The following is a 21,503-nucleotide window of genomic DNA, read 5'->3' on the forward strand; positions in this document are numbered from 1 at the left end:
ATAAATACATGTCCATTTTCATAAACTCAAGTTCATTGCCATGATGTTGTTGCTAAACTTTCAGCATTATGATTCCATGGTTGAATTCTTTATATGTTTGTATGTTTGCACACATGCTGGAATATTTACAGCATCATAAACTGCACTCACATTCAACCATTCACTCAAACCAGTGCAATTCCAACATTATTCACCAAAATATACTTATTCATTTAAAATATTCTGTCACTGGCCTTAGGAAATCTATGAAGCTGCATTTTTTTTTCCTGAAAGCATAAGAACGTCATAACAGTGAAATCCAAGGGGAATTGCATATTTAACTTAGCTACATTTAATTGACGTAAAGTTCAATTTTAAACATGCTGTATATTAGAGCTGTTTAAGAATGATGGGATGGAATTTTCTCATCATCACACTCCCCATAAATAATGCATGTAATTTATTGAACACCCATTCTATACAAAATAATGACCATTTTTCAGGTAATAAAAGTAGGTTTATTAAACCACACTATAAATGCCACTTTGATGTAGATGTTTGTGTGCCAATGACATCAAACAAATACAGTAAATATTAATCCTCATTAAACAATTTAATTGGTTCAGCAATATTCAAATAAAGTTTAAGAGTTCACAAATTAAAAAGTAGTTTTAAAATTAAATGTGGGCCACCCCTTGATAATGAACAGATCCAGACTTTTTGTAGACATCCATAAGTTAATATTGTCATCAAGTTGGAAAATATACCAAACAAAAAAAATCACTCAATTATGCTAACCATAACTTCAGTATTGCAAGGAATAGCATAAAATCATACAAGACTGATGACAAAGAATAATTGCTAAAAGTGGAGAAGAGGAAACTAATTCTGCCATTCATAGGAATGAGCATTTGTACATGCATCAGAACTTAAAATTTATTATAGGAGCTTGCTTACAAGTATGGGTAACCATAATTTGAGCAACTGAGTGTACAATTTTACATAACATTAAGAAAGGCACAAATCACATTTTATTTAGAGTACATCATTTCTTTAATCAGTGGCATATGAATTAATTTACACCTAGAACATGCTATTTCAATTAATGAATTTCTGATTTATATCTTCATTATGTAAAAAATTATCCTATGCATCTTGAATTTAAGTTTCAAATAAAGCTTATCTAATGTTTTGAACACTTCAGTAATTATGACTTATCTTAAAAGCCTTGTTAGATAAGATTTGATGCATCCAGGAACATTCTACAAAAGGACTTAGTTTTTACACTAAGGCACCTGACATTTATATAGAAAAATTAATTCAAACATTTTTAGATTTTTTTTCTTTTTCTCTCTAAAGTTTTAGTCATATATAGAGCCTTCAATATTTTTTTGAAAATGCGATTTCTAGATAGTGCACAGTTTTTTCTGGAAATGTCTTTGTTATAAATCTTCAGTGTAGTGAATCCGTCTACAGCAATGATCATTTCTTTCTAATTTTCACCACAATCGCACTTCTTGTTGAAAAAGAAGATCTCTTGTTCGGTTTTCATCCCCACAGCAAACTAAAAAATAGAAAATGCAATTAATTTATTGAAATCCCTGGCTCGTTCAGAAAATTTTATCTGAATAGACTCATCTTAAACTAAAAAATGAAGAGTCGCCTCACTTAAGACAAAATCATGTTCAAGTTGGTGGTAGCTTCCTCTTTTAACCTACGGAATCTTGAAGACAGGCTTGCAATGATGGTATTTGATCACAAGAGCAATTATTATACAAGGTATATGTCAGAGTATAATACTAAAATTGAACCTTAAAAATGTCAACCCAAAACCAAGTATAAAATTTGAACCTTAATATCCTATGGTTTGGAGTGTCTCCATAGCAATGCAGAACAGCATAAAACATTCATATAACTCCTACGGTCCTACCACTAAATATTTTTCTACTGAAACTTGCATTTAGGAAGCTGCATTAATAGAAATGTTATATTAAAACAATAAAAAAATGTATTATAAACCTGTCTAACATAGATTAAAATAACAGCACAGCAAATGAACACAACAATTGCCATTGCACACTGGCTGATTATAGAGAAGCATGTACAAGAACCGACACCCAAATGACACCATTAACGTTAAAGTTACACCAGCCGGGAATATTTGATGCATATTATGGCAGGTAATTGACAGTATTTTGCCATTACCTGAACTGAAATGGCTAAATTTTAAATAACCAAGACTCTGTTACTTAGTAGTGTGCTTAACAGTATCACTCCACTGGTCAGTGGGATGGTTGGTAAAGAACTATTGGGACAATAAGCTCTCACCAGTAAGTGCTGGACTTGGGGTAGTCTTATACAAAGAGAATAGCTCAAAACTTACATTTTAATTGGAAATTCTGGGTCATCCTATACACCTTGTACATCTTGAATTTGAGTTTCAAATAAAGCTTATATAATTACTAAAGTGTTCAAAACATAATAAGTAAAACAAAATTCTGAGAACACTGTGGTTGAAGTAAAAACACAATGCTGGAGAAACTCAGATGGTCAAGTACTGTTCTTTATATAGCAAAGGTAAAAATACATAACCGACATTTCGGCCTTGAGCCTTTCATAAAGGTATGGAAAAATGTCAGGTGTCTGAACAAAAAAGTAGGGGTACGACTTATCTTAAAAGCTTTGTTAGGTAAGATTTTATGCTTAGTCACCTTATACACTGACATCTATGGTAAATATTTGGAGTCAGGAAAACAAACAGCAAAATGGTAAAGTGATACAGTATTAAGATTAAAAGTTGAAAGTGGTATTCTACAAGGACTGGTGTTTGTGGCAAATATTTCATAACATTAACAGTTTGATTCAAGCAACTATATCAAAATTGGCTAATGATATTAAACTAGAGACCATTATTAAACACTGGAGAAGTAATAGAAGCAAAATAGAGTTAATTGGCAAATGAAAATTAAATACATACATATGCATTTTGTCAGGAACAAATCATAATACAGTGTGGAAAATAAACAATACAAATTCCTTTTGATCATTAAAAGTAATGCAGGTCAGCTTAGTGCACAGTTTGGATTTTGGAAGGGCAACTTTATTGTCCATTAACAGCTTCATTGTACAGGTTGTACCTCTTTAATCCAGCAACATTGGGACCTGGCCATTGACATGACTGCCCAGATTGGTCAAAGAATTAATCTAACAGACGTCATCCTTTCAAATCTACCTGCTGCTGACGTATCTGCGCATTGAGACACTGGTCAATATTGTGGAAGCATTTCAAATACAGGCTGAAACTCTGGCACTGTGGTCTGGTGGATTTAAATCTGCCGTCATGAGTACAAACTCCTTACAGACAGCACAGAACTCAAACCCTGGTGTCGATCACTGGTGCTGTAAAGGTCAAATCTGCCACGATTGGACTAGGGTTCGAGTCCTGCACTGTCTGTAAGGAGTTTGTACTAACATCCTGATCATTGGCGTTGTAAAGGTGTTGCACTAATTGCTGTGCTAACTGTGCTGTCCCACAGTTTTATTTTCTGTTTTAAATTTCGTTCTACCTTTGATATGTTTACATAGGGTTCCATTAGGGTTCAATTTCTGTTTTCTAGCATTTTCTGTGGTCCGGCAAGGGCCAGGTCCAAATGTCAGTGGATTAAAGAGCTATGCCTGTAAAAGGACAGAGACTGGGTATCCTGAAGGTAGTGACTTACTTCCTGACAATCAAGCCTTTCCACCTTGTACAAAGTATTCTATAAAATGCTCTCAATTTGCCTGGAGATTATTGCATCTCAAACAGTTAGGGAGCTCAACACCATTATGGATCTGCTTCTTTAGCACCCACCAATCCCTCCACCACCAGTGCACTATAGATAGAGTGTGTACTTTACACAAAAGGCAATGCATTACCCATTAAGACCACTCCAACTGCACCTCCCAAAACTCCATCACAGTGAAGACACATTATCAACCAAGGTTATTTTCTAAATTTCAAACCTCACATCATTCTAAGTGCTTTTCTTATTCATGTCTAAATCCTGGAATTCCCTACCTAACAGCATTGCGTGATTCTTTCAATGGTTCAAAGCAGCTAAACATTACTTTTTCGCAGGGTAATTTGAGATGCCATCCCAACAATGTGCAGAACGCCCCCCCCCCCAAAAAAAATTAAATAACAATGAATTTAAAAAATGCTGGCAAAGCTCTGTAGTTTTTATCTAGGGGCAGAAAATGTAATACAGGTTGTACCTCTCTTATCTGGCACTCAATGCTCTGACAACTCCCATGATCAGGCACGTTTAAATCTGCTGACGTTAGTCCAAACGTCTTACAGACAGCGCGGGACTTGAATCTCAGCCCTGATCACTGGCATTGTAAAGCTTTTGCACTAACTGCCACGCTAACCACGCTGCCCCACAGTATTATTTCCTGTTTTAAGCTTTGTTTTACCTTTGATATGTTTACATAGAGGGCTCCCTTAGTGGTCAATTTCTATTTTCTGTGATCCATCAATGGCCAGGTCCCAATGTCGCCAGATTAAAAAGGTACAATCTGTACAATGAAGCTGTTGATTTGTAAAGGAACCTTGCCGGGCCACACAAGAGCATGATACAGAATGTTATTACTCCACCTATAAAAAGAAAACAGCAACACATGACCAAGTTTTAATGCACAGATTAAAAGTTTTTTTTTGGGTGCCAATATCAAGAGAAGACAGACCATTCCAAGCCACACAGATGAGTTCCCTATATGGGCTGTTCCTATGCATTCTTCACTTTCTTGCCATGATCCATCTGGGTACACAGAGACAGTCCACTCTGTCACATCAGCAGCCTGGAAGAGTCTGCTGCATGTTGACACTGAATGTAAGAGGCTGCATCCCTTATGTGAATATTTGAAGCTCACTTCCTGCATTCACTTCAACCCCACACTCAGGTAAATGGTGTAGGGGAGTTACAGGACACTGTGAGGACCTGCTAGTTGGTCTTTTGCTTCATGGCAGGTTGCGCATTCATTGATCTAGGTAGTATTGGCATTATATTTTCAGCTTTAACTGCATGCCCATTAATAATTTCTATTGCAAAGGCTGTATGTCAACTATACTAACATGTCTTAAATGCTCATTTTTTGTCTTTCCCCTCAACTTTTAAGTAAAAATAACTTATCTATTAATTATTTCAACCAACTTCATTTATTATTACAAATCATGTCAAAACTGTCATTTTGCATATGTACCTCAAAGGAAAATTAGGGCATCAACAAATTCAATATAAACTGTTTCTTCTATTTGTGAGGAAAGCTGCAGCTGAGGGAAGACCATACAGTGTATTTAGTTCATTTAACTTGGAACTGTGATACCTAGCAGACTTTAACAGTACTACAAAGACCACATTACATCTAATTAATTGACCCTATCATACCTGACAAAGGGCCCAGGCCCAAAATGCTGGTTTCCCTCTGCTTCCTATGGATGCTGCATGACCCACTGTGCATCTCCAGCACATGTGTATGACACTATCATCTGTATGTTACTCAAGTGGGAATAGCAAAAAAAAAATCAACTTAAAAAAAAATCACAATTATCTACTGATGGTGACCCCGGGGAGGGGGATGGGCAGCAGGAGTCATGGGGAGAGGGCCGCTGGGGGCTGCACTGGAACGAGCTCTCAATGCCCTCAGAGTTTATTTAAAAAAAACAATTATCTACTGATAAAATCAAATGAATTATATGCTAAGCCCATTAAAAAAAATTAAAAACATAGATTTTAACAAATTTTTAATCACTGGATGCTAAACCGATTACACTCAAGGGGCTACATCACAGAACCAAAACAGTTGAGAACTTATCAATAGAGACATTGAAGGAGCAGTCATGGTCCAGAGTGGGCTGAATCAGTGGTAAGGGTTTCGCTCAACACGCTTCAGTGAGAACAGGTAAGAGGCAAGGGATAGTAGGAGTTGAAGTCCTATTCAAGAAACAAAAAGGATTCAGCAGGTAGGCACAGTCTTCCATTTACTTTAGGTTAGAGGCTATTTTTCTTCCCCATTGGTAGCCAGTTAGGGCACCTCGTCAGGAGTCAGAACCCTCTGCCCACAGGTCATTACTCCCAAGCTAGGTGAGGGTTTGTGCACACGCCTTTGCCATCTCCCTCTCCGCCCACCCCCCCCCCACCCCGCCACTGCTGTACCAGCACCAGGGGAACAGCCCCCTTCTTGGTTCCCCTGCACTGGCACAGAGGTTTCAGCTGCATAGGGGATTATAGGTAGCGACAATGGTCTTTGAGCCACCGCCAGGCCTACTGAAAGTGCCACGACACTGGATGGGTGTCAGTATGTGGCGATTTGGAGGCACTTACAAAGTAGCAGAATGACAAGGGATATTCCAACACGAGTTGAGCGAGGGTCATGCTTGACCGGTAGGGTACTTATAAAGTAATCATACCACTAATTAGCAATGCAAGGAAGTTGAGCGAGAGTCACATCAAGTCATGTTTGGCACCAAACTCCATCTTTGATGAGCAGATGTCATCTACAGAAAAAAGTGCCAGTTTTTGGAGGTTGCCAGGCTTCAGAATTCCTGATAAAAGGTTAGGTACCTGTACACCCTTCTATCCACCATGTCTGCACCGACCACGAGGCCAATCTAACTAATCCTAACTGCCTGCACATGGTTTTTATTTCTGCCTGTTCATGCATCTTGACTAAATTCCTCAAACATTGCCATCATGTCTGTTTCTATCACCAATGTTGGCCGTGCATTTGAAGCAGCTACCACTCTCCATTTAAAAACATGCCTTGTAGATATGCTTTAAACTTTCTCCATCATCTTAAACATATGCTCTCTCATATTTGACAATTCTGCCCTGAGGAAAAGGGACTGACTGACAATGCCTCTCAATTTTATGCACTTCTATCAGTTCAATGCTCAGACCATTGCTCCAGGAATAAAAATTCAAGTTTGTCCAACCTCCCCTTTTCACTAATAAACTTCAATCCAGTCAACATTCTGGTGAAGCTCTTCTGCATCCTTTCTAAATCTTCCAAATACTTCCTATAGTGTGGTGATATAGTGCATATAATTCTCCAAATATGGCCCGACCAAGCTTTTATAAATTAACCAATTGTTACACTTTATGCTACCAACCAATGAAGGCAAGTACGTGCATGCCATATATTGCAGGCTTCCGTTATATTTTAGTGAGTTACTTTGGGGGTTGGAACAGCGATGCAGGCTCTAACAAATTTCATAACAATATTTTGAACAGACAAGGGGCACCCAAGTCCAAGCTATAAACAGAGATATTGCTCTCAACTCAACTCTAACAATGGATTGTTTATCAAAAGACATTTGGTGAGAAGTTGCATATTGATGACTCGTGCTTTTGAAGAATTGAAACTCAAACCAGTACTGATCAAACAAGTCATGTGATTGAGACTCTTGAAGAAGCAGCATTTTAGTATCAAAAAAGAGAAAATAAAGTACTTTATGTGAGATGGACACTGCTGTTGCTTCCTCCTTGTCAGGGGAAAACAGTGATCTGCTGTGGCCATTGTAATGGCCATTTTTGATTGACCCGTATCTGGGTAAAGAAAAGCAAGATAATTCTTGCATTTGGATCATGACTATTTTGATGGTTATTTCATCAGACGCTTGCCTGGGTATTTGAAAGCTTTGTGAAAATCACATGTTTCGTTTTCCCTATGCAAGGAAGAGAGGAGCTGGAACTAACATTTCTCTAGAAGTAACGTGATAAGGATTCATGAGTTTTGAATAGTTTGATCATGCAGTGTCTCACCTACTTTCTAATTACTTCTGAACAACAGTTTAAAAGTTCTGAGTTTCAGCACAAGATTACTAAAACTAAACTTTGAATAGACTTTTCAGAATTGTGCCAAAGCTATAATGGTTTGGGTAATCCAAATACACATATACATTTGCACATGTTGGGGTTAAGTTTAGATTTAAGTAATATATTATGTTATTAGTACTTATTAATACAAATGTTGTTTTAAAAATACCATTGTCTTGGTGAATTTCTATTGCTGCTAGTCTATAATACTTAACACATGTCTTTGTTACCACCTTAGTCATCTGTGTTGCCACTGTAGCTTTAATTTTACCTAATAATTTTTGAAATAGCAAATGCCCTCTGGAAATTTTAGTTTCAGTTTTTTCATAGCATTTTACTCCTTCAAAGTACTCACAATCAATTAGTCAAACTTGATTTCCTTTTCCTAAAGGACTTGTTTTTATATAAAGTATTTAAATAACAGCTTCTAACATCTTCCCTAAGGCAAGAACACAAATGAATTCTAATAATTTTGTGGTCATTATTTATCTATCCATTAACATTACTAAAAGAGATTTACTAATAACATTGGACAATGAAGTTTTTGCTTCCTGAACAGTTTTGGGTATACTTTATGGAGTTTGAGGTGCTAATCATGAAAATCACCTTAAAAATTTCCTACCACATACTTTTTTTGATATAGAGTAACATGTCATATTTTATGTCTACTTTAAGCATATAAAATCATGAAGTGCAACATGTTATTGAAAAATTACTTTTTTGCATTTGCATGTAGAGTTCTCCTCTGCTGATCTTGGTGCAGTGACAAACATTGTGAAAGGTTTCACCAGGACATTGTGACCATGGAAAAGCAGAATCAGGACAACTGGAATCCATCAAAACTGGCCAGCTATTTTTCGGCACTCACAAAGTTGCTGAGTACACACAAAATCAGCGGCAAATTAATGGAACATTGTCATTATGCGATTACATATACTAAATTCAATAAAAGTTCATTTAATATTTCTCAAATTTCCTACATGACATACCAAATCTGAAATTATCTTTGTATTCAGCTCAAAGTTGACTATCATAATCCCCCAATTTTTCAGGAAGAAAACCTCTTGAAAAAATTTGTTGTCCAGTGTAAGCCTGTAGAATCTGCTGACTACAAATTAGTTAGCACTAATTCCTGCATTTCTTTACATTCAATGTGAATTTTTCATATACACAAGTACAATGTACAGATGCACCAAATTCTTAGTTGCTGCTGCCAAACAGGTATGCAAAATATGCCAAATAGTTCATAGAAACAGAACATAGAAAGCTATAACACAGTATAAGCACTTCTATCCACACACAGTGTTGTGCTGACATAGTAAAAATTAAATTACCATAATATGCCAATAGTTTAAAAGATAATAAATATCAACAGATAGATGAATAAATATTTACACTTGCTGTTAGAACAAAGAAAAAAGTGATGATTTAGTAGTGCAGATTGGTCTTTTGTTTTCCTGGACTAGTTTATGGTAGTAAACTATCCATCATCACACTCCTCAACAACAAACTCGAATCACAATCAGGGACTTATTTAAGGACTCTAACTTTTGCACTTTATTGATTTGAATTTTTAATCTCTCTGTATTGCAGTTTGCTTACATTTTGTTGTTTACATGTGTATGCCGAGTCTTTTTTTTGCACTATCAAAAAGGGATAATTCTGCCTTGCCTGCAGGAAAAAGAATTTCAGGGTTGTATGTGATGTGATGTTTTTACTCTGACAATAAATCGGAAATCTATACAGGTTCAAGTGCCTGATAGCCGTTGGATCAAAAACTATTCTTGAACTTGCCAAAAGAAAGCAGCGAGAAGAGATTGTGTCAAGGTGATGAAAGTCCTTTAGAATGTTGCCTGTCCTTTTGAGGCAGCATCTCACATAAATGTTTTCAATGGACAGGAGGTCAGTGCTGTGTTGGGCTTGGCTTGGATTGCCATTCTCTGCAGCCTTCTGTTTCTGGGCACTCAAGTTTCCAAACAAGGTCATGATGCAACCAGTCAGTATTCTTTCCACATTACAACTGTACAAGTTCAGTAAAGTATTCAACAACATGTCAGATTCTCTACGATTATATTAGAAAGTACAGACATTAGCCTGCCTTCTTCATGATTGCCTCGACATGCAACTTCCATGAGAAATCTTCCGATCCAGGTTCTAAATCTCTCCACCACCGCCTCACAATGAAGATGAATGCATAGTCCCTCAGCCTCCCAATTTCAAATGTCCACAACAAATTCCTTGGTTTTGCAATTGTTGAGAGACTATTGCTCTGGCACCACTCAACCAGTTCCTCGATTTCCATGCTATTTTATGACTCATCAGTCTTTGTTACGATAATCATCCTTTAAACAAACTTTGTTAATGCGAATGCTTTGGAAACTAGCAAAGACGTGAAAGACACTTGCATACCTGTTCATTAGGAAACTAGGCTTCAAGTATTAACTTATGTATACTAAAAAAGTTCTACTAACCTGCCTCTGCTTAACAACAATGCTCACAAATGCCTAACACTAAAGATCCAATAGCAAGAATTTTTAAAATGTGGGCCACTTCCCATATTTCAGGTGCTTTCTTATCAGCAAAGCCAAACATCAATGATGACATTTACCATAGACTCCACAGCCATATGACAAAATGATCTTGGTAATAAATCAAGCACTAAACTCATGATCTACCAGGAAACAATAATCTCAATTATCTTTTATATTTCATGAACATGGACTACCAACAGCAAAACAACAACTTAAGCAATGTATAGAATTCGACCATAACCTTCTCATCTTGTATCAATACCTTGGCTAATAAGCATGGCACTTATATCTAATTTTCTTACTTCCCTTATGGATCAAAATTACAAATTATCTTACACGCTTCTCAATATCCTTCATTTCCTGTGAATCCCACTTAATTAACATGGCCAAATTTTGTAGCTTGACCGTTTAACAGAAAGGTTAATAATATCTACAAGAAAAGAGAGTAAGAAAAGATAAGGATTAAAGAATGAGATAACATGCTAGAATTAGATCATTGATCCCATTTATGTGCTCTAATCCCAAAGTAAGAGCCGATTATAAATACCTTGTTAAAAAAATGGTTTAAAAATGGCTGGAAACGAAGCACAAAAAAATGTCAGGTGTTGAGCATATAAAAATAGAAAACAATTCTGTAACATTATCCCATAAAAGTGCAAGGAAAACTATTGGCAAACTGCTTAACATACTAAAGCACAACATGCAACAAAAATACTTTCTTTAAATTATTATTTTGGGTGTTTACCTTAGAAGATTGGGTTCTGGCATGCCTGGATCTCCACCTCTTCTGAAACCTGGAGGATAACAAAATATTTATAATACATCTCCAAAGCCATATCCAAAAGGGAGTACAAAACGAGGAGATAGAGGTTAAGGTGCGGTCAGATGAGACTAGCTCAAGCAGATAACTTGTCAGCATGAATAAGTTGTGCTGTACAATTCCATGACTCATTTCCCAACATTCAATGAGTCATCACGCTGAGATATCATAGCATATTCTCTCTATGTCCAGTTTTGGGATGCACATAACTTCAAAGAAATGTGCAATTCAGTTCATATTTTAGTTTGTTCAGTAATAATTTGTAGGATCTGCTCAAAAATAGTAAGGTACATTTATTTTACTCCACACATAACCAATAAATTACCAATAAATTTGGAATTCAGTACCTGAAAGGATAGAATGAGTAGCCTGGCTTCACTTGAACAATGACAGGAGACACAACCTGTATGGTGGAGGGGAGTAGTGCTGTTTGTATATTATTCAGCATTTTTTTTGGGGGGTGGGGGGTTATAATAATGTTTTTGATTAATGCATTAGTAATTCATGTACAATTAACTTTTTTCTTTGGGACAGAGACGTTCACAGAAGTCAGTTGGGTTTAATGGAGGAGGCCTGGGAGAACGGGACTGAAAGAGATTTGGATTTAAGATAATGGATGAGAATAATGCACTAAATTTTCTTAGTTTTAATGATAATGGAGTGAGAACATTTAAAATTAAAAAGGGAATGGGTGGGTCAAGAGGCAGCTTCATCTTTTAATTCTAAAACAAGAGGAATAGCAAAATATTAATTTAAAAACACTACCAGTGAAAATTCAAGATGCTATAATGGATCTTGTGGGGAGATGAGCCTTAGTTCATTGTCAAATTTACTCTGAAATGTGGACACATGAGTATTTATGCACCAAATGTAGATGAAGATTTTAAACTGCATACATTTTTTACATTTAGCAGAATCACATGAAAAGATATTAATGGGAGTGATTTTTATTGTTGCCAATATTGGATAAATACACAAACGCAGTAGTGAGAGCTAAAACAGGAAAGATTACATCAAGTTTGATGAAGGAATTAAATTTAATAGTTATTTGGCGTAGGATGAATCCTAAAGAGAGCGATTATTCTTTTTATTCGCAAAGACATGACTCTTATTCGAGAATAGCTTTTTAATATGAGCGCAATTACAGGGCAGAATTAATTATGTTGAATATAAAGCTAGTATAGTGGGGTTGCTACTGCTACAGCCAAGTTATAGCTCACGGCTATAGCTCCTGTACTGTAGCTCAAAACTTGCAGAAGAAATTAGATACACACACTGGTAGAGTATATTCGACACTGAGTTTATTCAGGGGCAGCTCTGTCTTTTATAATGCGCTTGGTTATGTCACCACTGAGGTGATTTGAACAGGCCAGCCACCTATTGGCCGGTTCCAGCATCTGGGCCCCTTTGGATCCGCCGACAATGATTAGCTAGTTTCACCATTCTACTGGCGGCCTATGGAAATGGGCATCTCAGCCCGTGTGAGGTCTTGCCGATCACCGCCATTAATATTATCTGATCATTCTCCACTTTTATTAGCATGTTCAATTCCTGAGAAAGAAGGTTCACCTTATAGGTGGAGATTTAATACTGTGTTGTTGAAAAGAGTGGATTTTTATGTTTTTATAAGAAAACAAATCCAATTGTTTTTAAAAATAGATTCTAATTCAGTAAACAGTAAATTTATTATATGGGATGCACTTAAAGCATACTTAAGGGGACAAGTAATAACTTATTCAGCTGAACTTAAAAAAGATTATGAGCAAGAGCAAACCAGTTGGAACAAGACATAGGAATGTTGGAAAAGAATTTGGAAAATATATTTTCTGAAAAGACAATAAAAATACTCCAATACTATTCAGATATAAAGAACTGAAAAATTAATTGAGAACAAAACAGAGGTATTATGAATTGGGAAAAAGAGCATACAAGCATGGCAATTGAAAGCAGAACAGGCATCTAGAACAATTAATGGAATTTTTTAAAGTTCAGGGATTATTATCTATAAACTGCAAGAAATAAATGATTAATTTAAGGAATTTTATCAATCGGAATCAGTTCATGATGAGAACCAGATTAATAAGAATTTATCTCAAACAAATTTACCTAGTTTAAATGGCCAGGAGCAAAGAGATATGAATTCTCCTTTTACGGCAAGGGAAGTTAGTGGGGTAATGAGTTCATTAAAAAGTAGTAAGTCGTCAGGGGAAGATGGGTTTTCAATAGTTTATTTTTTTTAAAAAGAAATTTAAAGATCTTTTGATACCTCCATGTATGGAGGTGTTAAATCAAATCTTAAAGGTACATCCTCTGCCAGATTCCTTTTCAACTGCAATTATTACTGTGATACCAAAAAAGGATAGAGACCCATTGAAACCAGCATCATATAGACCAATTTCATTATTAAACATTGATTATAAGATAGTAGCAAAAGTGTTAGCAAATAGATTGGCAAAGTATTTACATAAGTTAATACATTCTGATCAAACTGGATTTGTTAAAGATCAGAAATCTGAAGATAATGTGACATGGTTGATTAGTTTAATACATTCAGCTTGGCGGGGGCTGGATTTGAGTGTCACAGTGGCTTTAGATGCAGAAAAAGCATTTGACAGATTAGAATGAGATTTCCTCTTTAAAGTTTTGGAAAATTGTGGGTTAAGATCAATATTTATAGATTAAGTTAAAATGTTATACAAGAACCCTAGTGCAAAGATAATGACTAATGGTCAAATCTCAGTAACTTTACAGTTGACGAGATCAAGTAGACAAGGTTGTCCATTGTCACCAGCTTTATTTATTTTAACAATTAAACCTTTAGCTGAATTAATAAAACAGGATTCAAAGATAACTGATATTAAGATGAATCAGAAAGAACAAAATAAATTTATTTGCAAATGATGTTTTGATTTATTTAACAGATCCTTTAAATTCTTTGTGCCATCTTAAAATTAGATTAAAAGGATAGAGACATATCTGGATATAAATTAATTAGGATAAAAGAGAAATTATGCCCTGAGTAAATGAGGATTATGCACAATGTAAGAGAGTAACTGATTTTAGATGGCCAGATGCTGGAATAAAATATTTAGTTATTCATGAGGAACCCAGAGTTTAAATAAAATGTATTCACTATTATTAAAGAAAATGAGAACGTTTGGAAAGATGGAATACATTACCCATCACATTATAGGTAAACAGTGTTAAGATTAATGTTTTTTCTAGAATATAATACCTTTTTCAATCAATTCCAATTACAACTCCTCAAAAAAATTTAAGGAATTAAATGCTTGTGTTAAGAATTTTTTATTGATAAAGAGAAAATGGCAAGAGTTTCTTTAGAAAAATTAATGTAGAGGTATGATTTAGGAGGTTTGCAGCTCCCCAATTTTATGAACTATTATAAAGTAGCCCAGTTGCAATTTATTAATGTAATGTATGATTTAGACAAAATTCTAGCTTGGCTGAATACAGAACTTAGCAAAATAGGGGACGCAAACCCACAAGACTATTTATTAATGGAATTCGAGATTGTTAATAGCAAATAGAGAAGCTTCTATATTGAAACATTTAATTGAGCTTTGGAATAAGATTGATAAAATGATAGGTGGAGGTGATTTAATGTCAAGAAGAGCATCCTTATTTCAAAATAGATTAATTCCATTTTCTATGGGAAATCAATTTTAAAGATTTGGTAGTGTCACAGTATTAGGAAGATTGAGGATTGTTTTGAAGCAGAGAAATGTATTACTTACAGTAGAATGAAGAAGTTCAAAGTATCTGAGAACATTAGACTTCGCTATTATCAGGTTACAAAATTCTTATGTGAAAGGTTTGGTCAAGATCCGTTATTGCCAGCAGGGACAGAGGTGGAGTCATTGTTGTGCAATGGAGAAATAAAGAAATTTATTTCAGTAATGTATAGGTTGTTACAAAAGAAAGCAGGGATTCATAAATCAAGACAAAGATGGGAGGTAAATTTGAATAAGCAAAAAGATTAATGCAATTGGATTGAGTTATGTAAAAGCACAAAAAATATGAGGTATAGGTTAGTACAATATAATTTTATTTATCAATTTATATTTGACACCACAAAGGCTAAATAAATTGAACCAGACCTTTTCGGATTTATTTTTAGATATGGACAGGAAGTTGGTACATTTCTTCATTCTACTTGGCAGTGTCCCAAGATTAAATCCTTTTAGTTGGAAATAGGAAATTTATTAGAACAAATAACAGGGATTAAGTTCCCACAGGATGCCATGTTATTTTTATTGCGTGATATTCGAGGGGTTAAACCAAAGTTTAAAGTGAATATGTATCAAGTAAAGTTTGTTCAAATTGCTTTAGCAATAGCTAGAAAATGTACTGCTATAACTTGGAAGTCTGATACAGATTTGGCAATGGAGAGATGGCATGTGGAAGTTCAGTGTTGTGTACAACTTATGAAAATTACTTATAATTTAAGAGATAAATATCATACATTTTGGAAAATATGGTACCCATATTTACAAAGCGTGGGAATGTATATATAAATGAAACTCAGACATTCCCTTTCTTCCAAGGGTCTCTGTGTATTAGAAGAAGCCTTATAGTAAGGAGTTCTCCTGTTAAAGATCTCTTATCCCAAACTTTTTTTGCATTGTAAAGGGTTGGGGGGGGGGGGGGAAGGGTCTTTCTTTTTTCATAAGCACACACATATATACCACATGTATTTGAAATGGATTTGCAATATTGTAAAATAGGTGAATCATTTGTGGTTTTAAGTTCATAAATAAAATTTAAAAAAGAACAATGAAGGCGAAAATGCAGCATCCAAGGAGGAGTTCTGCCTGATCTGACTGTTAAAAGGGTACATGTTTAGCTTAACTGTTAGCGCAGAGTTCTTACAGCGCCAACAAATAAGAGTTCAAATCCAGCACCATCTGTAAGGAGTTTATACATTCTTCCCTGTCTGTGTGCATTTCCTCCAGGTGTTCCAGTTTCTCCCACCCTTCAAAAACATACAGGGGTTGTAGGTTAACTGGTGTATTAAGGTGGGCCAGAAGGGGCTGTCGGTCTAAAATTTTAAAAATTAAAACTTCTTGCATAAAAGGTTTTGAATAACAATCAACACAGTGGCTCATATTTGAAAACTATAGTCAACAGAAAATTTGCTAATTGACCAATTTTCTAAAAACCCACTGCCAATACCAAAAGTAGCAGGATTGACAAATTAAACTGCAGAACTTGCCACATTAAAAATAGATGACGAAAGAGCATAAAGCAGATTTATGCAAGAATTGAGGCCATAAACATTCAGAAGAAACTGCAGCAACAGGACTTTTTATTCTATTTATAGAAGCCTTAATCATTGTGTTTGGGCATTTTTAGTTTCTAAGAGAAAGTCAAGGATCTTAGACCAGAACTTCCTCTTTCAACAAATGCTTTCTGACATAGAAAAATACTTGATGTGCTCTAATTCTACCTCAAGTTTGTTAGGTGCTTATTCACCAACTAAACATTGCTTTTAGCTTGAGATGCAGGTAACTTGTACCCAATTTACATCTTGTTTCATACGACTAGCTCCTCCTAAAGAAGTCAGGAGGCTACAACTATCATTCCAATCAATGAAATTCCCCAATATGCCATAGAAAGTAAAATGACAAATCACAAGACAATGACAAAAAATGAGAGTTTATTCTGCAAGTTATTCTGATGATCTGACCAGTGAGTCACATGCTTCACATACTTTCTCATGACATAGATTTGATCAGCCAAAAGGCTGCTCTTCAAACAATCCTATTAATTTTATTTCCTTGCTAATTTTCATTCAATCTATTTAGTCCCACATACTGATCCTGATTCTTCCACTCATTCTTCCAGAAACCAATAGCCCAGTTTCCTGTATCTTTCAGAGGGGAGGTGGGGGGGGGGAATCTACATGTTCACAAGGAAATAATGTAAAAAGTCCCTATACATAGGCACTATTTGCTGCCCTTTTATGCCACCTAATATAGCACTCTTCTCTTTCTCTCTTTGGCTTGGCGTCGCAGACGAAGATTTATGGAGGGTTATGTCCACGACTGCTGCAGGCTCATTGGTGACTGACAAGTCCGATGCGGGACAGGCAGGCACGGTTGCAGCGGTTGCAAGGGAAAATTGGTTGGTTGGGGTTGGGTTTTTCCTCCTTTGTCTTTTGACAGTGAGGTGGCTCTGCTGCACACTAGATTTATAAAAGCCCTATTATGGCATAGTTAGCATAGCTGTTAGTGCAATGCTATTATTGCGCCAGTGATATGGGTTTGAATCTGCCACTGTCTGTAAGGAGTTTGCATGTTCTTCCAGTGTTTGCCAGAGTTTCCTTCAGGTGTTCCAGTTTTCTCCCACCCTTTTTTCAATCTAGGGCCCTCCTGGTGACAATGCAATGGGTTCTAAGATGGAAGGGCCAATTACACATGAGCCTCACAGGTGAGCAGATCTAACCCTTGATTGGCAGGTGAGGTGAGTTCCTGCCAGAGGCCACATGACCCTCCACAATCCACATTCTGACTCCGTTCCAGATAAAAAGGAACAGAGTCACATGGGTGGGTCAGAAGGGCCTGTTACCATGCTGTCTGTCTAAATAAAAGGTCTTAAAACAGCTCATAAAAATCCAAGGGTAAGCATTTGTCACAAAACAAAGAACAGGTACAAGCCCTTCAAACCTACGCCATCATTCATCAAGATGATGGCTCATCTTTTACATCAATGCTATATTCCTGCCTGAACACCACAATCCTTTTATTTACTTAACGTCCAGAAACCTTACTGCTTCTGAACAGACTGAATGAATGGCCCTCCTGAGTAAATAATTCCCAAGATAAGCAACGCTGTGTGGAGAAGTTTCTTCTCGCAGTCTTAACCAAGTCTCTTGGTTCTCGACTTCTCAGCCAGGGAGGAGGCCAGATGTAAATAATCGAGTAAATACAGACCTGATCTATTCAAAGAACAACCAGTCACTGTGCTCCAGAGGAAACATACCCTTCGGATACAGATCAAATCTGTACACAATCTCGCAGGGGCAATAGCACACACACACTGCATTTTCCACACCTTCTCAGCCTTTGAAATCGAGCCCGTGGTAAAAGCTGACCAACACGGAAATGCCGTGAACCGCCAGCCGCGGGCTTCGTCACGCGCTCCGGGTGCGAGGCGCGCGCGCGCGCGGGGGGGGGAGCTACGCAGCCGGATGGAAGAGGTCGCCGGCCCCAAGGCTGTTCGTTGGCCGCGTGCCCTCTCTCAGCCCTTGGCACGAGGACGGCCTCCCGCGCGCCCAGGCCCGGCCGCCAAACCGTCCATACTGACCCAGGTAGAGCACAGTCGGGATGAAGCCCCAACGAATGGCGAACTGGGTGCATCGGAACACTTGTTGTAGCCGTTGTTTACTCTCCTTGCTCAATTTGACCATCTTTGTACACAGAGACCCCGAACCACCTGCGCCAACAAAAAGACACTGCAAAAGGGTGGTCAATGCGCCTGCGCCAATGGGCTACAGCGCCATCTGGTGTTCATCCAGGGGCTGTCTCCCCTTGCGTTGCTCGCTTCCCACCGCTGAGGGACGGCCACTGGGCAAAGACTGCGATTAACCTAAAATTCGCCGTCGATCTAAGCCCGTTAGCCCTTCTCGTCTGCCTGTGCGTCGGTTCCGAAGCGGCGCCCTGGCGCGCGCACACGCGCGGCGCCCGACCCGCCGAAAAGACACGCAGGTCGCGTTGAGAATAAATCGGGGTAAATCGTTTGGAATGATTTTCTCAGTTACAGGATACTGTTCATCACGCTTACAGCCTGCAGGAAGAAACTATTTCCCAGGCTGGCAGGGTTGATTTTGATGCTCCTGCACCTCCTCCTTGATGCTCTGGGTTAAAGCAGGATGGGAAAGGTCTTCTCCCGTTCCTTGAGCCCTAGTCAGACCCCGCTCCCAGTAAATGGTGTCAGTGGAGGAAAGGGAGAACCCGCTGATCTTCTCGGCCGTTTTAATGACTCCTTTTAAAGAGCTCAATGCTTTGCAATTACCAAAACAAACAATGACCAAGCACTCTCAATTGTACTCCAGTAAAACATTAAGATTTTCGTTAAACAGAGATTTCCCCCCAATACCGCTGTCAAGAAGTCTGGTCATTAAGCCGGCTTTGCTTGTTTACACCGAACCAAACAATGCTGGCATAATGTGTCATTTTATACAGCAAACCAGCATTCCAGGAGCAAAAGAGGCAAGACATGCAATACAACAGTATGGGGCTCAGCATCTACTGTGACATCTAACATACCGTATAAGACCCCCAAAAATGGCTCAAAAATATTCCCTGGGTCTTATGTGTGAAGTTGTAATTAGGGTGATAATGGTGAGTAAAACTGACAGTGATCGTCACTGCATGGCTCACTAGCATCACTGGGGTGGTGGGATCAATGTAGGGGTTGGTGGCAGGCTGACAGGAGACTCCCAGCAGCCCGGTCGGTGTCAGTCCCCACACTGGTCCCACCACCCAACTCGCCCTCCACCACCTCCCGGGAGGGAGAGAGGCTGCGGGACCAGCGCAGGGACTGGCAGTGGACCACTAGCAGCGAGCAGACAGCAGGCCGCCAGGAGAGAGCTGACAGCAGGCCGCCTGGAGAGAGCTCTCAGCAGGCCGCCTGGAGAGAGCTGGCAGTGGACCACTAGCAGCGAGCAGACAGCAGGCCGCCAGGAGAGAGCTGACAGCAGGCCGCCTGGAGAGAGCTCTCAGCAGGCCGCCTGGAGAGAGCTGACAGCAGGCCGCCTGGAGAGAGCTGACAGCAGGCCGCCAGGAGAGAGCTGACAGCAGGCCGCCAGGAGAGAACAGACAGTAGGTCCAGCATGGGACCAACAGTGGCAGATTGTTTTTATAAAATGTTTTCTGTTATAGCTAAGATGCTTTTGTTTCCTCTTGTAAATTACAGCAGTATTATTATTAAAAAGATTTTTCCTGATGTTCAAGTTGCATGTTTTGTCCAAGTTTTAAATGCTTACCTGTAAATACACTACTGACAAATACGGTACACATACACATCTTTTCTCATTCTCCTGATGATAACAGAAAGAGAACAGAGAAGGAGAACACACCATGTGGATCCTTGATGACTGCCGCAGTGTTCCCTGTAAATGTTCTCGATAGTGGGCAAGGTTTTGCCTATGATGTCCTGGGCTGTGTCAACTATCTTTTGGAGGGTGTATGCTCAGGAGTATTGGTGTCCCCATACCAGACCGTGATGCAGCCAGTTAGCACATTTTCCACCTGTAGAAATTTGCCAGGGTTTCTGGTGATCATTTTTGCTGATGAGGCCAGCTACAATTTTATATCCATGAACTTAATGATTCTGTGTGAACTGAATCTGGCAGTGCAGGGATGAGTCAGCAACATGAACAGTAGTGGGCTTAGCATACTGCCCTGAGGTGCACCAGAGCTCAGCATGACAGGATGAGATTTTGCTGCTAATCTGGATTGTGGTCTTTTGGTCAAGAAGTCCAGGATCCAGTTGCACAGAGGGGTGTTGAATCCCAGCTAGGAAAGTTTATTCACAGTCTCTGAGGTATGATCATGTTGAACTCTGAGCCAAAGTCAATTAACAACAGCCTGGGTCAGGATGGAGTGGAGGGTGAAGGCTATAGCATCATCTGTGATAGTAGTAGTCAAACTGGAATGGGTTCAATGTCACGGGAAGGTGTGATTTGTTGTGTTTCTGTGAAGCCATTTCTCATCTTTACCTTAAAGAATTAAAATATGCTGTTGTCCACAAGTTGGTATGCAGGGTTCTTAAAAACAGATTTTGATTTAATTACACTGAAAGCCTTTCTCTCATCAAATGTTTTTGAAAACAACTAGTTCGAAATTGTACAAGTTTTCATTGGATGAGACAGATTATTGAGGGACTTAGAAAGGGTGGACAGCCAGCACCTTTTTCCTAAGGCAACAATAGAAAATACCAGAGGGCAACTTTTTAAGGTGAGTGGAGGAAAGATTAGGGGAGATGTCAGAAGTAGGTTTTTTTTATTCAGACTGGAGGGAGCCTGAAATGCATTGTTGGGGGGGGGGGGGGGGGGGGGGGGAGGGTGGGGTTGTGGTGGAGGTTGGTACAATCAGGACATTCAAAAGATTCTGGGTTATGGGTTCAAGACAGGAAAAAATTGGATTGTTGTTAAGAAGGTTTATGTTTCAGGTTCTAAAACCTGTTCACCCATTTTTTTTTTGTCAAGTAATAGCTTTTATGATAGAAATTATTTGATTTGCCTTAATATTCAATTGACCTTCTCTATGGAGTCTGCTCACATGATATTGATAG

General features: G+C 38.2%; 1 protein-coding gene across 3 annotated transcripts; it reads right to left on the reverse strand.

The window, feature by feature from the left end:
- Positions 1–474: 474 nt before the first annotated feature.
- LOC138751521 (mitochondrial import receptor subunit TOM7 homolog) lies at positions 475–18,861 on the reverse strand. Of its 3 annotated transcripts, XM_069913875.1 has the most exons (4): positions 18,513–18,861; positions 11,112–11,160; positions 4,435–4,615; positions 475–1,543 (listed from the first exon to the last, which is right to left on the reverse strand). In XM_069913875.1, exons 1-3 carry the CDS (start codon positions 18,613–18,615, stop codon positions 4,522–4,524), a joined length of 246 nt encoding a protein of 81 aa, XP_069769976.1. In that variant the 5' UTR covers positions 18,616–18,861; the 3' UTR covers positions 475–1,543; positions 4,435–4,521. The 3 variants fall into 3 exon arrangements, 1 of the variants encoding a protein (XP_069769976.1); XR_011350028.1 differs by lacking the exons at positions 4,435–4,615; positions 18,513–18,861 and adding an exon at positions 18,140–18,490; XR_011350029.1 differs by lacking the exons at positions 475–1,543; positions 18,513–18,861 and adding an exon at positions 18,140–18,501 and having other exon boundaries at positions 4,577–4,615.
- Between the last annotated feature and the right edge of the window lie 2,642 nt (positions 18,862–21,503).

This window comes from Narcine bancroftii, chromosome 1 (assembly GCF_036971445.1).
Source record: "Narcine bancroftii isolate sNarBan1 chromosome 1, sNarBan1.hap1, whole genome shotgun sequence".
NCBI classification, from domain to species: domain Eukaryota; kingdom Metazoa; phylum Chordata; class Chondrichthyes; order Torpediniformes; family Narcinidae; genus Narcine; species Narcine bancroftii.

Bases quoted from the DNA above. Each gene is read 5' to 3' on its own strand.
- LOC138751521 (XM_069913875.1), bottom strand. From the start codon at position 18,615: ATGGTCAAATTGAGCAAGGAGAGTAAACAACGGCTACAACAAGTGTTC. The intron at 11,161-18,512 runs GTCAGTATGGAC...GTTATCCTCCAG, and splicing joins CCCGACTGTGCTCTACCTGG to GTTTCAGAAGAGGTGGAGAT. The intron at 4,616-11,111 runs GTAAACACCCAA...TTCTTTTTATAG, and splicing joins CCAGAACCCAATCTTCTAAG to GTGGAGTAATAACATTCTGT.